Source organism: Eretmochelys imbricata, chromosome 5 (assembly GCF_965152235.1).
Source record: "Eretmochelys imbricata isolate rEreImb1 chromosome 5, rEreImb1.hap1, whole genome shotgun sequence".
Lineage (NCBI taxonomy): Eukaryota > Metazoa > Chordata > Testudines > Cheloniidae > Eretmochelys > Eretmochelys imbricata.
In genome coordinates, this window is record NC_135576.1 from 132542671 (window position 1) to 132561314 (window position 18644).

An 18644-nucleotide genomic window follows, 5' to 3' on the forward strand; every position below is an offset into this window, starting at 1 on the left:
TTACTAAATTATTTGAGAGAAAGATACAATTAAGACACAACAGGTTGTCTTGCCAACCTGTTAATACATGTAGAGCAAAAATGAACTGCAGCCAAAGGCCAAGGGTTTCCAGTCACCGAATATGTTTGTTTATAAGTGAATAGAACATGCTCTGTTTGTCTTCATGCTGTTTTTTAAAAGTTTTGGTTTTGGACACATCTTTCAACTATATAGAAAATAATGAAGGAAAAGAGAAAAATAATATGAAAACTGTTTACTATCTCTTTGTTTATAAAAAGTGGATATGTATATCCACACACATGCATGTGTACACATGCGAGATATATGCACACTTATTGTTCTTCCCTTTCATCTTCTTATGGTTGAACTCTAATCTATCATGTTCTGCATTTATATTCTCCCAAAAAGCTGGGCTATATTCAGGACTGTGTTAACCCTAAAAAAGGCAAAGTTGGAATCTCGATATCGTCTGAGCTGTAACAATCTTGAAGGTTGCCACTCTGTTCTTGAGGAGATGTTAAAATACTGGGTGAACTGTAGAGGAGGGTTTAAAAAGAACTGCCTGCCTCCCACAAAGCATCCCTAGAAACGTTATGTTTCTAAAATCTGACTAAGATATTGGGTCCCCTGGGTGCTACGGTAATGCAAGTAATCATTATTAATGCTTCAGACTTATCTTTTCTTAAAACACCTAAACATCAGAGGCTCTCAGGATACAAGGGATGTGGTGTTAGGAGATAGTTAGGTGTGGGGAGGGGGTCTGCAGCCTCAGACTCCCTGTACTACTGAAGCCCAAGGTATGGTGACACACAGCTTTGTGGCACCAGTTCTGCATTGGTGACTTGTTAGGAGCTTGAAGTCAGCTAGTAACTAATGCACTGCTAGACTGACACAGTTCATGCAAGTCTGACACACAGACTTATGAAGTAGTGTCTTGCTTTCCAGACACTTCTGAAACCTCTCTCAGAATCAGGGTACTACTCTGGTCTTTAGTGTTGGGTTATAAATACCATATTGGGTCTATTAAGCAGGTCCGTTTCCCCCAGTCCTGGAGGAAGTTCTCCCAATAAGTTGGTTTTAATGTGGGAGTTTTTTAGGATACATGCTACCTAAATCAGTGATGTCCAACCTTTACAGCTTGGGGGCAATTCAAGGTCAAGGGGCCACAAACAACACTCTGGGGCAGATTCTTTCCTTCCTTCTGATCTGCTCAAGTAGTATAAAGGGAGTGGAATTCAGCCACAGGCCCCCTCTGAGGATTTACCCCAATGCCTGGAGTCTTCAGTGGTGTAGAACCAACATAGCCTTATTCCCCACAGCCTCTGGCACAGTAGGTGTGTTGGGAGCAGGCAGGGGAGGAATGGCTGAACCTTAGGATGAAAACTACAACCAGGAACTAATATTCGTGCTGGAACAAATATTTATGAAGTGTCTGTATTAGCATTTAAAAATCTTATTAGTTAAGATGTTAATTAGTTGCCAATTAGCACAGAACGAGACTAATAATTCAAGTCTAGACAAGGCCCTAGAGTATTTTACAGTAACTTTATTGCTTTGTTTTATACATGTCACTTTTTTAAAGATACTTCATTTCAGTGGTCAAGATAAAGTTGGAATTTTAGTAGTTTATATTACACCTTTATATGTGAATACATGTGGTCACATATCTATATCTAACAGGCTAGAAAATGCTTGCTTATGTAGGCAGAATAGATTGAAATGTATGGAAGGTTTGAAGTATTATTCTGGAGATGTGCCAAGGTCAGAAGAGAACTAGAAATGTGGTTCTCCTTAGACTTCTAATTAGGGCCTGACCCAACAAAGCTTTACTTCAATGAACAGTCTCCTCTTAGTGTGAGATTTTTCAGATTTGGACCCATAAATTGGAAAAAGGCTACAGGTAAATAATTCATCCTTTGTGGCTAATTGTGGCTAGAAACATCTATCCATAATGAGTTTTAATATAGCAAGGCTTTTGTGCAGATTTTGGTTTTATGTTACTATGAGTGAAATAATTCTTGCAATGCACTGAAAATTGTAAAGAGGTCTACCAGGCCACTGACTTTTTCCTCTGTCAACAGAGAGCTTCTGTTTTATCTTTCTCATTGGCTTACTCTTCATGCATTTATTAAGCTTAGTTTATTTTCTGTGTGTACACTTAGACTGAAATGCAATGAATAAACCTAAGTTGAAATAAAATCATAGGACTGGAAGGGACCCTGAGAGAGCATCTAGTTCAGTCCCCTGCACTCATGGTAGGAAAGTATTATCTAGACCAGGGATGGGCAAACTTTTTGGCCCGAGGGCTACATCTGGGTGGGGAAATTGCATGCTGGGCCCTGAATGTAGGGCTGGGGCAGGGGTATGGGAGGGGGTGCAGTGTGCAGGAAGGTGCTCAGGGCAAGGGTGTTGGGGCAGAGGAGGGGTGCGGAGTGTACGAGGGGGCTCAGGACAGTGGTGCAGGAGGGAGTGTGGAGTGCGGCAGGGAGTTCAGGGCAGTGGGTTGGGGTGCAGGAGGGTGTGTCTGGGGCTCGGGCACAGGAGAGGTGTGGGGTGCGGAAGGGGGCTCGGGTGCAGGAGGGGGTTGGGGTGTAGGCTGTGGCCTGGCGCCGCTTACCTGGAGCGGCTCTGGGGTGGCAGTGACACGCACCGGGGCCAGGGCAGGCTTCCTGCCGGCCCCGGCCCCACGCCACTCCCAGAGGTGGCCAGCACCACAGCCCTGGGGGCGGACACGGTGGCAGAGGGCTCTGCATGCTGCCCTCGCCCGAAGCACCCAATGGCCATGGTTCTCTATTCCTGGCCAATGGGAGCTGCGGTGGGCAATGTCTACAGGCGAGGGTAGCACACGGAGCCCTCTGCCCTTTCCTCTCCCAGGGGCTGCAGGGGAGTGGTGCGGGGCCCACAGGGGTGGCAATCCCATGGGCTGGATCCAAAGCCCTGATGGGCCGTAGTTTGCCCACCCCGATCTAGACCATCTCTCACAGGTGTTTGTCTAACCTGCTCTTAAAAATCTCCGATGATGGAGATTCCACAACCTCCCTAGGCAATTTTTTCCTAATCTCCAACCTAAACTGCCCTTGCTGCAATTTAAGCCCATTGCTGCTTGTCCTATCTTCAAAAGTTAAGGAGAGCAATTTATCTCCCTCCTCCTTGTAACAACATTTGATGTACTTGAAAACTGTTATCATGTCCACCCTCTCTTCTCTTCTCTAGACTAAACAAACCCAATTTTTTTTCAATCTTCCCTTGTAGGTCATGTTTTCTAGACCTGTGATAACTTATGATGATCTCTGGACTTCCTCCAATTTGTCCACATCTTTCCTCAAATAAGGCACTCAGAACTGGACACAATACTCCAGTTGAGGCCTAATCAGCATAGAGTAGAGCGGAAGAATTACTTCTCGTTTCTTGCTTACAACCCTCCTGCTAATACATCCCAGAATGATGTTTGCTTTTTTTGCAACAGTGTTACACTTTTAGGATTGTTTACTTCTATTTTTAGTTGAAATGCAGTTATTTTCGACAAAGATTTGCACCAGAGGCTAGAAATGCCCTATATTTATAACATGTAAAATACAACACTGTCTTCAAATTAGGGATATGCGGAATTCAGAGTTCTGAAAGCTTAGAGATGGTCTGCATAAACTTGCACCAGAATAAATAAGTTTCATATATATCTTTTGTTATTTCAGTGCAGGTCTTTGTGATTTAGCAGATAAGTGTAATGTAAAATTGACATAGGGTGCTTCTGTTAGAGGAGTGTCCACATGCAGACTTGTGCTGAAATAACAGAAGTGTGAATTAAAACTGGTTTAGGTATTTCAGTGTGTGCTTTTGTGTGCAGACCAGCCCATATGTGCTGATTCTTCTTAAATAGTCTTTTTATTTGGAAAGCTAAGGCTTTCTAACTTAAATTTGACCACTTTCTTTATAGGTAACCATGATGTTGACACAATCTGCAGTTTCTCCATTTGCTCCTTTTGAGTCTGTGCTGGGCCGTATACTCTTTGGTTGGCAACAAACTCCACCTAAAGTAAAGGGTGAGGCCAGAGTATCTTCCAACGGAACCTCTTCAGTCTGTGACCGTTCTGCTGGAGAGGCCAGTGAAAGCATTAAGAAAAGACAGGCAAAGAAAACAGAATAAGTGGCCAAAAAATTATCTTGTTACATGTGACCGTAACACTTAGAAACATTTCTATTTCAAATGATGGGGAAAAGAAAACAGGATGTAAGGAAATACATGTGACAGACTGGCAGCAGTGATGAGCTTTGTGCACTGCTGCCATGAAGCATTTAAAGTATATTTTGTAAATTGTAATTCAAATGTTGGGAATGTGTGTATCATGGTAGACCTTTCTAACTTAAATGGTACTAAATAAGATTTTATAGTGATGATGATTTTATTAAATGAGAGATTTATTGTGATTTTGTTTTTATATTTATGAAAAACTAACTTTTAAATGTAACCCCCCTGAAGTTAGTAACAAAATGACAATCAGATTTGACTATTTTTTTCTTTATAGTTTATTTTTGCATATATTTTCTGTTTTGATTCTTGTTTTTCAGCTGAATAAAATGGATAGTTACACACAGTAGCATATTCCAAGGTATGAAAGGCTCGTGTAGTCGTGTTCAATTGAGCAATGGAGTTAGAGTAAAATTTTACCAAACGTTCACATTGCGTGAATAAAAAATTAACATTGTAAATAGTTTGCACTGCAAAACTGTGGAAATGTGCCAAAAACAAGGCCTTTGTTCCCTAGAAAAAAATGTGAATTACTATTATAATTCATGTTGCACTGATCTTGATTCTTAGTCACAAACTAGAGAATATTTTTCATTTTCTACTTTCCAGAATAAAAGTAAATTCTCTTGCACTTAAAAAAAAAAAAAAAAAAAAAAAAAAAAGATATTTGGCAAATAGAAAATTTTCAGTACTAATGTTTATCCAGCTAACTCACTTTGATACTGTCAGCTGAAAACTTTTGATTTATGTTTGCTGTTCTGTAGGCAGTAAATCCGACAGTAACGTAATATTACTGTTATTAAATTGTTAATGTGCATTTGTATTGAAGCATATGATTTTTAGTATTTCTTCCATTTTCATTTTGCTGTGACTGGATGTGTTCTAGCATGACATCTTATCCCAAATATCTAACCTTTTCTCCTGCTTTCTAAGGTAGACCGTCATTGTGAAAGAAGAATTACATGTTGCAAGAAATACCCATTTTCCCAATCCAGAATGTTTATCACCTTAACCTTCTCCGCGGCTGTAGGGTAAATACATGGATGTCGCCTCCTCCCATGCTCTTGCCTTTTCTGCACTAGTGTTTCTATTAAAGTCTCCCATCATTTTGCTGCTACCGGTTAAGCTGCACCAATGGTAGCAATGGCAACAGCACTGATGCCAAACCTGTGTGTTCATACCTCTATCATTTAATCCTGTTTAGATTAGGGGCATATGATGTGGTGATAAAAATACTTGTGCCCTGTCTATTCTACCACTTATGCTGGCACTAGCATGGGTGGAGCAGTTAGTTGCTGATGGTAATGAGTAAGAGTACTCCTAGTGTGAGATGCGCTGTAATTGTCCATCAGCTTTTGCTGAAATGCCTCTTCCTGTTCCTTGCATATGTTGCACACCAGTTGGGTAACTCATTTCTAGCAGCTATTGTCTTAGTGAAAGTCTCTCAATTCTAGACGGTGGAATTAGTGTTTCAGAGATGTTGCATTTTGTGAGTGGCATCTTTCATTTGGCCTGTCATCATTTTGTCGTCAAAACTGTTTTCTTCTATCAACACCAGTCTGCACAAGCCTAACTTTTGTCTGACCGTGAGCACTTTTGAAGCATTTCTATAGTTAAATTAAACCAGTTACCTCCATGTGAAAATGGCAAAAGGGAAAGAAAATGTACATTTCTCCTCAGACTGTAGTTCAACTCTGAAAAATGATTGTGGGTAAACAGTTATCCAAGTTGCTGAGGGGTCAGATCTAAAATCTGCAAATGAAATTCCAGTTGCAAGGTAGACTTCTGAATTTGAGATAATCTGAGTTTGGATATATGCAAATGTGGCACCTTATTCAACAAACCTCTGATATGGAAATAAAGATGCAGATAGAATGCCATGATGCTACTTCAAGTCTCTTCTCAGATAAGAACCCAACTTTATAGTAAGCCTTAGATTTTAGGCAGTATCCAGGTAACTGGCCATGTATTTCAGGTCTTATTAACTAAAACGACAACCTACTTCACCATGGAAACAAACACATGAAATCCAGCTCATCATTGGGTAAAAGTCGTATGAGTCTAGTGCCTAAAGGACAAAATAATGTCAGATTCTTGCCTTATAACCTTGGGGCTCAGTTTGTTTTTCAGTAATAAGTGGTAGGAGCATTGAATCTCCTCATACCAGAATATTAAGTACCCATATGATTTTAGGTTCTACAGGGCTATTTGTGTGCCATTAAAAGTAACTACTAATTACCTAGTTAACAGGCAGCTAAAAATGAGAGACCAGTAACTGCAGTACTTCCTGCACATGTAAAACTTTCAGGTAACTCTTACATCCCTAAGAGATGTATTAAGATTGAGAACAAGTGTTCGAATACTTCATAGTCCTAGACTTGGCACAGTGGGTATGAGACGCTTTTTTTCCCCCAGGTGACTATTGTACTACTGTGAAATACTGGCCAATATCTGGCTATTTTTAGCCCAAATGGATATGTGAAAATATGTTTAGAATTACTTTAAGTTTACAGTAATTTGAAGCAGAAAATGTGGTGTGTTTATATTCAGTGTGGATTTATAAAAATTACATTAATAAAATAAGTGGAAACAGTTGTTTTTCCTGATTTTTCTTATTTAGATGTTTTAGACAAATATAAGAACATAAAATCCAAAGCCTGTAATGTTACTTTCAAATAGAAATACAGTATAATCTTTCTGAAAAACTTAATAATAAATTGTGTTCCCATTCCAGGGGAACTTTGAAACCTCTTCATATTAAAATACTGTAGAGAATGATCTTGCAAGACAGATTTCTAAAAGAACCCTACATACAACAGCTTCCATTCTACCTAAATGAAAATCTGGCCACTCCAAAAATGCCCAATATCCAGCAGCTCCCATTGTTCTCCGGTTCTGGATGCTGAGCACTCTTGAGACTCTGGCTATAATTGTTGGTGCATAGCACTCGTGAAGAATCTGACCCTTGCTGCGAAAGCTGCATTACCATGTGTTGATACTGAATAACAAGAACAATTTTTCAGTTTCTTGGAAGAACTTATGCTGGAGCCACAGCCGCAGAAAGAACATTACTCCGACGCTCAAGACTTTTTCACATTTGTCAGCTCTGGTTTTTAATATAAAAAGGTGTCTCCCTGCATGTCCTTCAGTTTACTGATCATCTGTTTCATTCGGTAATCTTTCAAATCTGATATCTTCTTGTGTCATAGTCAAGTAACTTTTTCAACAGTCCTGGAAAAGTTAATTTGGGGATACTTTGCTTTATAAATACTCACCCAAATCCCATCCCTCTTAGGTGTGGATTGGTTCAGGTAAGTATCCCCTTCTTTAGCTGTTATCCCTAATGTACCTTTGCTAAATGCTTCTCTGCAAGGTCGGACACTGCATTCAATGTAATTGCTGTGCTGGCTAGATTCAGGATCAAGTATTCTCGATTAGCCAGATCCAGCACAAGGGCCATATATGAATTACTTCCTGTCTTTCATTTGTCAGATTGTTTCCTTAAATGTATCTTTTTGCTAATACAAACTAAGGCTGTGATCTGCATGGGAGCCCCACTGACTTCTGAGGTTCTGTGTGGGCGGAGGGATCAGCCTGCATGGATCAGATTGCAGAATCGAGGCCTAAATTGACAATAGAAGAAAGTTATAGAGTAATATCAAGGCTTGGGTGAAGTGATTCACATAAACGTAACAAAACAGAACCATTGCTCAAAACTTGGACCCAAATGCTTTTTTGAAGATTATACATTTTTCCTTTTTGTACTCTTTCCAGTACTACGACGTTTTTGGACTGAAGTGGAAATAGTGAAAGCCCACAAGAAAAGCAGCTGCTGTTTCTAATTTGGCTAAAACGAGAAACTAGTGGGAAAGACATATGTGATCTCTCAAGAATTCCAGCCCCTCTTACCAGGTTAAGTAGGTCTGAATAATCTAGATTTTTATACTGTACTCATCACCGTGCTATATAAATAGAACCCCTGAGTCTTGCCCATTACTAATATCTAAATACAAATTCAAGGTTTTTGAACAACAATTGAAGCTGGAGAGTAAAATAAATCCCTCTAACTTGATTCTAAAAAAACCAAACGAATGGCCACCAGCAAAAGTAGCATTTAATAGAATAACAATCAGAACATTTGATGTAAAACAAAATGCTTGGAATTATTTGTGATCATAAAATGGCCACTACAGACAGGCAAAGACCTTTATTGCAAGCCTACCCACAGCAAGGATAAGGGAACACCCATCAAAAGGTAGGTACCATCATGAGGGTAAATTGTTTAAAGTGATGTACAGAAGGAACACACAGATATTCTCAAGAATAGTATGTTCCCACTCCTGTATTCTGCTTTGAAAATGGATCTTGTGGCTTTTGTGAACAAACGCATATTAGAAGAATGTAGGCTGCATAGAACAGCATATCAGAAACACAGCCAGCATCCTAACCTAGCTCTGTGCTTCCACCAAGTCTGATGTGTTTACAGCTTCTTTGGAGAGACCAGCAGATGAGCTGCGAATCTTGCAAAGAAGGTCAAGACTGTTTTTTACTTGAGGGAATCACGAATTCAGAGAATGTTCTATGATCAGAGAAGCCGTTCATTAAATCATAAACCTAACAATTACTTGTACTGGAATTCTTAATGTTGGAAACCCAATTCCAGTGGCACTTGGTACTTTTAAAAGGCCTCCAAAAATGAAATGGTGCATAGATTTTCATGGGAGTTGGTTGAAAATCAGGTAAGTAACTGGGAAGAATTTACTACCATAAGATGGTGCACTGTGGTACATTTTGTCAAACAAAGAGAATTTCTTTGTAAAAAGGCCAAATTTTGTCCAAGATGCTGGTGGAACTCCTATTTGATGTGTGGGGTTCCTGTCCCTGTTGTATCTATGTGCCTTCCAAGTATTTAAAAATAGAAATCTTCCTTCTCAGGTTGTGGAAATCATTAGTTTGGTCAACAGGGTTCTTGTTTGCATGTGAGAAGGAAATATTGAGGGAAGCCAAATCCAAGGAGTTTTGCATTTCTTCTGAAAGCGTTTAGTTCCATGGTTGCTCTCATCTCTTGCAGAAGTGAGTTCCATAGTCTAGGTCCTGCTCCTGCAAGAGCTTTACCTTCTGAATGTACAAGCCTCCCCTTATTGGCCATTAGTTCAATTGTTCCAGTGGAAGATTGGCTGCAAGTGGGGAAGGGTTTTCTTACGTAGCTAGGTCCTATCCTGTGAAAGACTTTGAACAGCAGAGGAGCGTTCTTGAACTGGTATTCAGATGTCAAGCCAATGACTAGAAGAGCATTCTGAGGCGATGTATTCTCACAGAGCTGTGTTGCTGAGCAGATGGGCTGCTGTGTTTTGTACTAGCTTTCAGGCTCCGTGGCTTCAATCCTATTTATTAGGATGGTATTTAATGTATTTTTAGCACTCTCTAATGTGAGGTAGCAGCTGGAAATGAAGAGAGCCAGCACCATGTGATCTGCCAGTTCACAGTGGATCCACCAAGTGCTCCATGGGCCACAGTTTAGGAACCAGTGAATCCATCAGCAGATACCTGCAGAGTTTCATGCCCTTATGTGGGAAATGCATGAAGGCATAACAGATGGTCCAATGAGTTTTTAACCATAGATGAGCTTTTAAAAAACCATTTAGACCATTTAATAAATCTTCCATTTTCCTACTCCTATCCATTTCCACTGTTATCTATTTAGTTTTATTTCTTCTTTTGAGTTATAACCTTACAGTTCATAGCTGTGCCATCCTCCTTGTAGAATTTGATGTCTTTATAGGTATAGCTTTTCTTATGAACTCTTTTGGGGTCTGGATTTGGACTTGTCTGACAATGCATGGAAAAATATGGGGATTGGCCTGAACCAAAATCTGGACCTGAATTCTGTGGAAGTTCCCTTCCCTCAAAATTTTGGGGGTGGGTTTCACAACCCAAGGCTTTGATTTCAGCTAGCACAGATATAGGACCTAGAGTTCTGATCCAGACCAATATTGGTTCTGATCGTGGAATCTAAACTTCAGTTCACATGTTTGTATCTGGGTTTTGGTTCCAGGCTATCTCTTTAAATGAAACCCCCTAAATAAAACCTAATGTCAGATTTGGGTGCCCAGTCCTTACTTAAACTAAACATCTGTTGATCTCAAATGGGCGTTTTCCCTGAGTAAGGACTTCCAGAGAAGTCCCCTAATTTTGATAAGCTGAACAAACCAGAAAGACATTAGGATTTAAAAAAAAAAAAGTTGTCTTTTCTTCTTGAATAAGACACAGATATTAAACAGTGAAAGTTTTATTGAATGAAGAATCTAGAAGATATGAATAAATGCTAAATGGTCACTCAAGATAGCCACTAAAAAGTAGACAACAAACAAAGCTACTCATTTTACCGACAGAAGTTACTATATGAAGCTAGATGAAACAGGCACATCAAAACTGCAATTTGCTGTATGAGCAATCTCTCTCCTTGAATGCAAACTATACAGAGCAGAAGGAAAGCAAGGTTCGGGCCAAAGTGAAACAAGTTGAAAGCATGCAAGGAATGAGGACAAAGAAAGATAAACAGCTACTGAAACTGCCGATAGACATGTTTCACTTCAGTATTGGCATGCTCCCCATGTAAGAGGGGGAACCCAGAAGGTGTGATCAGGAACAAACTAAGACCATGGACCCTTATGCTTGTCACACAGTCTCATCCCTACTGACCTAGATGAAGATGCTACACTTCTCGTTTAATGTGAATCTGGTCGGTGCAAATGTTCCTGAAATGAACACATCAAAATATTATGAGGAAAAGCAACAATTAAGGAGGTCAAGCAGGGTAAGACCCCTGGGGAGAAATTTTCAGTGTGATGTGCAGGAATGCAATCAAACATATCACATTACTAATAAGATGTGTTTTCAAAAATCCCCTCCATCATGCTGAATTTTTTACCCCCTGGTGTTAAGAACCAGGCTGCAATGACTTAAAAAATGGATTTGTGCTTGACATGCTTACTAATATACAGGAAGCAGAAAACCAGCTTAAATAATGCACTTGGAATGAAATGTATCCCTGTGCGAAGTGCCAGCCAGCATCACATAACTCCTTGAAGCCAGAGGAAAATGAAAGTGCTCAGCACTTCTAGAAATGAGGCCATCAACCTCTTTGTTCTGTCTTCTTACCTGTGAAATGGGTGTCATTCTTTTTCACCTCACAGGGGCTTTGTGTAGCTTAATGAATTGTTTGTGAAATGCTTTCAGAGCCTGACATGAAAAGTACTGTTAGAAATGTGAAGTATTAATACAGCTAGTCCAATATTTTTCACCAAGACCTTTTTTCAACAAAGTGGATTTCTGACCAAAACAAAACCTTTTGCAAAAAAAAGCTGAAATTGGATTTTTTCCCCTCAATAAAACAGCTTTACTGAAAAAAATTCACTTTTGATTTTTGAAAACTTTTTAAAAATACTGATTTTTTGGAACGAAAAATAGCTTTAGAAGATAGTTATTTGGTTTGATTTTTGCATCCAAAACCAAGAAGATATTGTGTGAGACTTGGGGGTGGGGGGAGAATCAATTAAAAAAATATCATGGAAAAATTGGTATTTTCAACCAGCGCTAATGATTACATTGAATGCTTTTGATTAGGGCTGGTAGAAAATTGTTTATTATGAAACTGTTTTACAGTTAAAAATTGGGTTTTTAATTGAACTATCTGCTTTCTGTGGAAAATTGATTTCTTTTGACAAATAATAAATTTGTGTTTCAAACTAAATATTTTGGTTCTTGACTTTTTTTTGCTATAAATTCAAAATTTTGTGAAAAATTTCAGTGAAAATGTTTATCAAAATATTCTGCAGGTAAGAAACACAAAAATCCATTTTCTGACCATCTAATTTTGATTACATTGGCAATATTACTGATGGCTTGAATTAAACAAAATCCTTTAACTGCATTCTGATTTTTAAAATATTACATGACTTACATGAAAACAAAGGTAGTAACTACACCGTTAGGCAGCAAAAATCTCCTCCACCACAGTAAAAACAAGTGAATGGAGCATCACTGCCAGGAACATAATGGAGTGTGGTATTTTTATCCTTAAGGCTTATTTACAGCAGTAAGTCAAAACTCCCTATGGAGCATGGCAGCAAGGTCCATACAGCCAGTTAGTGTGCAGCAGACTTGGGCGATGTAGCTCATGCTCCAGCTTGCCACACGCTTTGTCTCCATCTAGAGAAGCCCTTAGTATTTTATAAATTATTTTGCCCGTATTCCTTCTCATCCTAATCCGATGCTAAAGTAGAATATGTGGATCTGAATCCAGCACAATCAAGTTTTCACAGTTTTAATCAATGCCTGGGAGTTGATGTTATACACTTGTGCATATTAATCTCCCGATCCTTTTCACTGTGGAAGAGTGGCAGCAATCTGACTCCTGAGCAGGAGGAAGAGGCTAGTGGTTTAAACCAGATGTGTTTGAAAGACCAATTGGAAGTGAAATGTGAAGGTTGTTGGCTATACAGCACCACGACCTCAAGCCACAAACAGGTATGAAGTAAGCAGCAACCACAGTGCAAGCTTCTGCCCCAATAATGTGCCTTTACAACAACCTGAAAGGATCATCTGTAGGGTGAGACTGAAGGTAGGTTAGTCATCTTGTCTATTCAATTCTTGGTGCCTCTGTAGACAGTGCTGACTGGTGACCATTGTGACTGTGCTTTGAGATCTGAACAGCTGTCCACTGGAAATTAGACTAACATGATCAACTCTTTTTTTACATAGACCCATGAACAACCTGCAGATTATAATAACTTTAAGTTGCTACTGATCTGGGGCCCAATCCGTCTTCCATTGGAATCAGTGGGGGCCATTACATTCTGTGGGAGCTGGCTCAGTTACGTGGTCTGGATTCAAACTGGAGAAAAGCTCTAAGCCATCCAGTCTCCTATGGAACTGTAACCTTCTGGTGCCTATTAAGAGCTGCCCATTTCAGTCCATACCAAGAAAAATAGGAAAATGGTTCATTGTATAGAATCTAAACTGTAAATTGTACTCCTACATTTCTGTATCTTGCTGATATCTTTTGACTGTATAGTTGCACTTGATTTGTAGATATGCAGTAGTTTCTCTGGCTAAAAGCTTCTCAAAATCCTCTTCTTTCCAAGCCATTAATTTACTATTTTTATGTACAGTATAAGCAGTAGGGCACTTAAATATAAAACATTGACACTGGGCCCCAGTACTGTAGTTTGCAGAAGAACATTGACAGTGCGGCTGAATTCTTTGTAGAGCTTGCTCTGCAAATTCTTGCAACAGTTGCTCAGGCTTTTTGCCAATGGCATTACAGTACTAAAACACAAAAAAAGCCCAGGGTTACATTCTCTGCTGGTGTGACCCATTGGCTTTAATAGTTTATGCTAGCAAAGAATTTGGTCCCCTGTTATCAGATTATATTTAAGATGTGTCTTAAAACTATGAAAGGTAAAAAAATCAAAGCAAAAGATGAATCTCCCTCTTAATCATGCTCTTTAGTGTCTAGGCATTGTGCTGCACTGAAGACCTCAGACATACCAAAGCTCAGTGGGGTTTTAATGTGAACACTAAAGGTGAGATTTTTCAAAGACATCTAAGGGATTTCAATACCCAGTCCTCATTGGGTGTCCATCCAAACCCCTTAAGAAGCTTTGGAAATCTCAGACTGAAGCTCTAATCCTGAACGCATCCCATAAGGTGCTGAGCACCTTCTGCTCCCGGTGAATTGACAGCGCTCAGCACCTTGCAGGATCTGGCCCAAAGTATGTATGTACATGCCTCTTTTATTGTACTAGTTTATAAGGGGAGCCAGCTCATGCATGTGCGCGAAGCCATTAGAGGCTATTGTGTAAATGCACATTTTAGGCATTTTTGAAGCCTTTATTTCTCCAGCGAGTTGTCTTTACGAAACAGAATGTAACTGCTCAAACATTCTACTTGGAGCTTTTCCAGCATATACCTACAAGCCCATATGGGCATGCTGGGGCTCCAGCTGGAGGAAAGGCCCTGCTGCAGTGACTCCTGGCTCCACATCTTGCTGCCTGTAGTGATCGAAAGGAAGATTTTTCGAAGGTACAAATTGAAATCAGATTCCCAGTTCCCATTGGCTTGGATCAAAGTTGGGTGCCTGACTCTCTTTTGAAATCATCCCATTTACTATATGATATAAAGGCCTACCACTCTGTGCCCTGGCACCTGAGCCATACTGCTGTCATTCTCTCAACCCATGCCCTCTCAACCTCCTGTGTGGCATTTGTATCTCAGCTCACTTCCCTTGGGGGTTCCTCGCTAGACCACTTTGGAAGAGGAGCTGAGGATTTGTTTCATGCACAGCTAGTAACTTGCATATCTGAAGGGGGTGAAGGACTTGCAGCTTGGCTCTGGGTTGCCCTTTGTGTCTGTATATTTTAATTTCAACTCCCTATGTTCCATTCACTCTGAGCCCCATAGTTGGAGCATTCCAGTGGGGTGAATAATTTTGTGAATTCTGCTCCTGCTCTTGAGTTCAATGGGAGTTAAGAGAGCTTGATTTGGGTTTTCAGAGCCTCAACAGTTCCGCCATAGTGTATGTTTCCCCACCATCATGTTGAGCATTCCTAGTACAATGCTGCAGACCATGTGTATTAGACAGTGAGATGTACTCGAGCATTGGCTTAAAGGGAGAGGAAGATGTAATGGACTTGATCCTGCCACCCTTCCCCCATGTTAGCAGTCTCACTGAAGTCAATGGGGGCAATTCCATGAATAAGGACTATTGGCATGAGAAAGGGCTGGAGAGCAGTGCTGCTATGTGGAAAGTCATAACGTCTCCCAAGTAAAGCTGGGCAGCAAACGGGTTTCCTGTCCTGCAAGAATTTTTGAGATTTTGAACATTTTTCCTGACCTGCATTGGGACAAGACGTCGAAACCTTGAAATCCTTTGTGAACTCAAAATAAAATAGATTGGGTCAACTGAAATGGTTCTTTTCAATCATTTTGAACCGTTTTTGTTTTGATTTTTGACCCCCCCCCTTTTTTTTTACATTTTGTAATAAGTTAACTTAGATTTTGCAGTGAAACGTTTCAACCCAAAATAGCTTTCATTCCAAAAATGTCAGAATGACCATTTTGAATCTTTTTTCAAAAAAATTTTCAAAATGGGAAATTCATCAAAACCCTTTCCCACAAACCGTTTTAGTTGAGATGAATCAAGATTTCCCAACAACAAAAAATCCCTTTTGTCAAAAAATTCCCAACCAGTTGCAGCCTTTCGTGTATATTTTACATTTAGTAACTAGAGAGATGCTGCTGATTTACTAATATTATTAAAGACAGTGGGCCAAATTTATCCCTGTTGTATCTCCAGTTGAGCTAATGGAGGAATTTGCCTCTGTACGTTGAGGAAAAATGATGAAATCTATTAAGCCTATATAATAATACATAATTATAAAAAATCATAGTACTGCAGTGACTCAACTCCAAGTCACAAAAAGAACCGTCATCCTCTTATCTATGCGTGCCTGAAAGGAATGGGGGCACTTGTTCTGACCATATTAAGTATTACAACTTTTTTTTCTTTGTGCATTAATATTGACCTGACCAATATAATACACAATAAACATCATTTTAACAGGGTAGGTGTTGTGTATAAAGGCATTTGTGGACAGTATTCGCTTCGACACTTTGTATTTTTATCGAAGTAAACAGTCTGATTTTCATGACATTTTACACACACAGATCTTAGAATGAACTAGGATAACCGTTTATAGCTGGGATGCTTTAGGGGTTCTGGGCACGGGGTTATCTCAGCCTGCCCTGTAACCTTGGATGCTTCTGTGCTCTGCAGCTTTGGCTCAAAACCCCAACACCAGCAGCCTGCTTACAGCAGTGACCTCCCCCTGGAGCCTAGTTCCTCCTGCTCTGTGTTGAATCCTGGCTAAGGACTGGCCAGCCATGCTGGAAGATTGACTGTGGTAAGAAAACTACTTTGCACAAAAGAACTCTAGTTTCCTCAGTTAGGTGATAGTCTTATAAGCATACAGTAACTCCTCACTTAACGTTGTAGTTATGTTCCTGAAAAATGCAACTTTAAGTGAAACAATGTTAAGTGAATCCAATTTCCCCATGAGAATTAGTATAAATGGGGGAGGGGGTGTTACGTTTCAAGGAAATTTTTTTCGCCAGACAAAAGACACACTCTCTATCACACACACACACACTATACGTTTTTACAATAATTTAAAACAATGTAATACTGTACTCACCGAGGATTGTGAAGCTTGGTTGAGGCAGGACTTAGCGGGGTGGAGTTCAGGGGCTTGCACCGCTCTGCCTCCTGGTGCTCCTGCCAGGGTGCAGGGTTGGAGCATGGGGCTTGCCCTGTTCCACCCGCCTGATGCTCCTACCGGGGAGTGAGGTTGGGGGCTTGCCTGCTCCCCGGCAGGAGCACCAGGTGGGCAGAACGGGGCAAGCCCCCGCGCCCTGACCCCACTCCCTGGCAGGAGCACCAGGCGAGCAGAGCTAGCCAAACAACCTTATAAAGGAACTTTGCATGACTTTAAATTAGTATGTTTTCTAATAGATCAGCAACCTAATAACAAAACAACGTTAACTGGGACGACTTTAAGTGAGGAGTTACTGTATTTTTTAGTTTTTTGTTTGTAACGATTTCAATCCCAGTTCCTTCTACTTGGGATCATTTAAATATCTGTCCTCTGTTAATAAACTTCATCTTGTTTTATTGCACAGCCATCTCAGTGAGGTGTTACAAACTGTAGAGTAAAATCCTCAGCCAAACTAACAGGCAGATGCTGTGTACTGTGTGTCTAAAGGAGAAGCAAACTTGATAAGGTTTTGTGAGTGCTACAATGAGGAGGGCTGAGCACTTCATAGGAAACAGTTTTGGGTAGACACAGGACCAGAGGGGCAGTGAGTATTACCCTGCATGGAGTAACCAGGCTGGTGGAATGCAGGGTGAGGTCACTGCTCTGAGCAGGCTGCTGGTGTCAGGCCTCTGAGCCAAAGCTGCACAGCACAGAAGCACCCAAGGTTACACAACTCCTTCCTGGTCTGGTTGAACCCCAGAGCACCACAATAGCCCTTAGTTGGTATTGTTTTTTGTCTTTGGGGTTGTTAAATTAATTCTCAAAAATGGAACCGTATGGGAGCCCTCCACTGTTGAAAATTATCATTGGGAAAAACATTGTGTGGCTATTGCTAGTTTTAGATCATCAATCCCTCACCCTAGAAGGTGGTAATATATAGAGAGAATAGCCGGTGTGAGAAAATACACACACCGTAACCCAGTCTCTAATTGTTCACATGCAGCTTGAGTGCACATAATTACCACATCTATGTTCATAAAAAGGAATATACATATGCAGACTTGTGCACATTTTTCATTGTCTGAGCACGGACTTAAGCTGCTGCTGGAAAGTTTGGCCCCAAATACCAGATCCGTATTGTAAAAGAGAGTGAGCTCAAATCCCAGGCAAGTATAATTTTATTAAACTTTGTATATATTCTTTCCTTTGATGTGATCAAAGATGAATTCATGCTTATTCTTATCTCTTTCATAAAGTGAAATGCAAACCAACTTAGACTTCAATGGAGCAATGCCAAAGTACATCAGCTGATGATCTCAGCTAAAGTATTTAGGAAAACCATTTTGTCTGTTTTTTCCCTGAACCAGGAACGGGTGAAGTCCCTATAGCAAGAGAAGCTCTTAAATGATGCGGAATAGAAGTCTGACGTTCAACTTCGCACATTTAAGATGTCTGTTGCATTGCTATGCAACAAGCAAAGCAGAAAGTCTCAACAACCAAAGAGAGATGCTGGTTGATTTTAAAGCTCTTTTCACCATTGATTTCAATGAGGAGTTCGGCATAAAAATTGATGGCTCAGTGTTAGTGCCTATCTCATTTAGCAGCAAACACGCATTTCACGATCATCTATTTGTGCCACAGCAATTTCCTCTGGAAAGACAATGGGCCAGACTCTGCTCTAATGACAGGTTTGAGTAGCAGCCGTGTTAGTCTGTATCCGCAAAAAAGAAAAGGAGGCCTTGTGGCACCTTAGAGACTAACAAATTTATTTGAACATAAGCTTTCATGAGCTGCAGCTCACTTCATCGGATGCATGGCAATAGCTCACCTTACCTGATCACTCTTGTTACAGTGTATATGGTGACACCCATTGTTTCATGTTCTCTGTGTATATAAATCTCCCTACTGTATTTCCTACTGCATGCATCCGATGAAGTGAGCTGTAGCTCACGAAAGCTTATGCTCAAATAAATTTGTTAGTCTCTAAGGTGCCACTGGTCCTCCTTTTCACTCTGCTCTAAGTTACCCTTCTGGAATAGAGTTCTAGAATTTAAAGGGAAATGACCCCCCTTTTTATAGGG

The 18644-nt window shown here is 40.2% G+C and overlaps 1 protein-coding gene across 1 annotated transcript in view; it reads left to right on the forward strand.

Moving 5' to 3' along the window:
* TMEM38B (transmembrane protein 38B) overlaps nucleotides 1-6838 on the forward strand; it is a 55382-nt gene extending 48544 nt beyond the window's left edge. Inside the window, exon 6 of the mRNA XM_077817937.1 lies at nucleotides 3935-6838. Coding sequence (XP_077674063.1) covers nucleotides 3935-4144 — 210 coding nt within the window. The 3' untranslated portion in view covers nucleotides 4145-6838. The remainder of the gene's footprint in view (nucleotides 1-3934) is intronic.
* Nucleotides 6839-18644: the final 11806 nt, after the last annotated feature.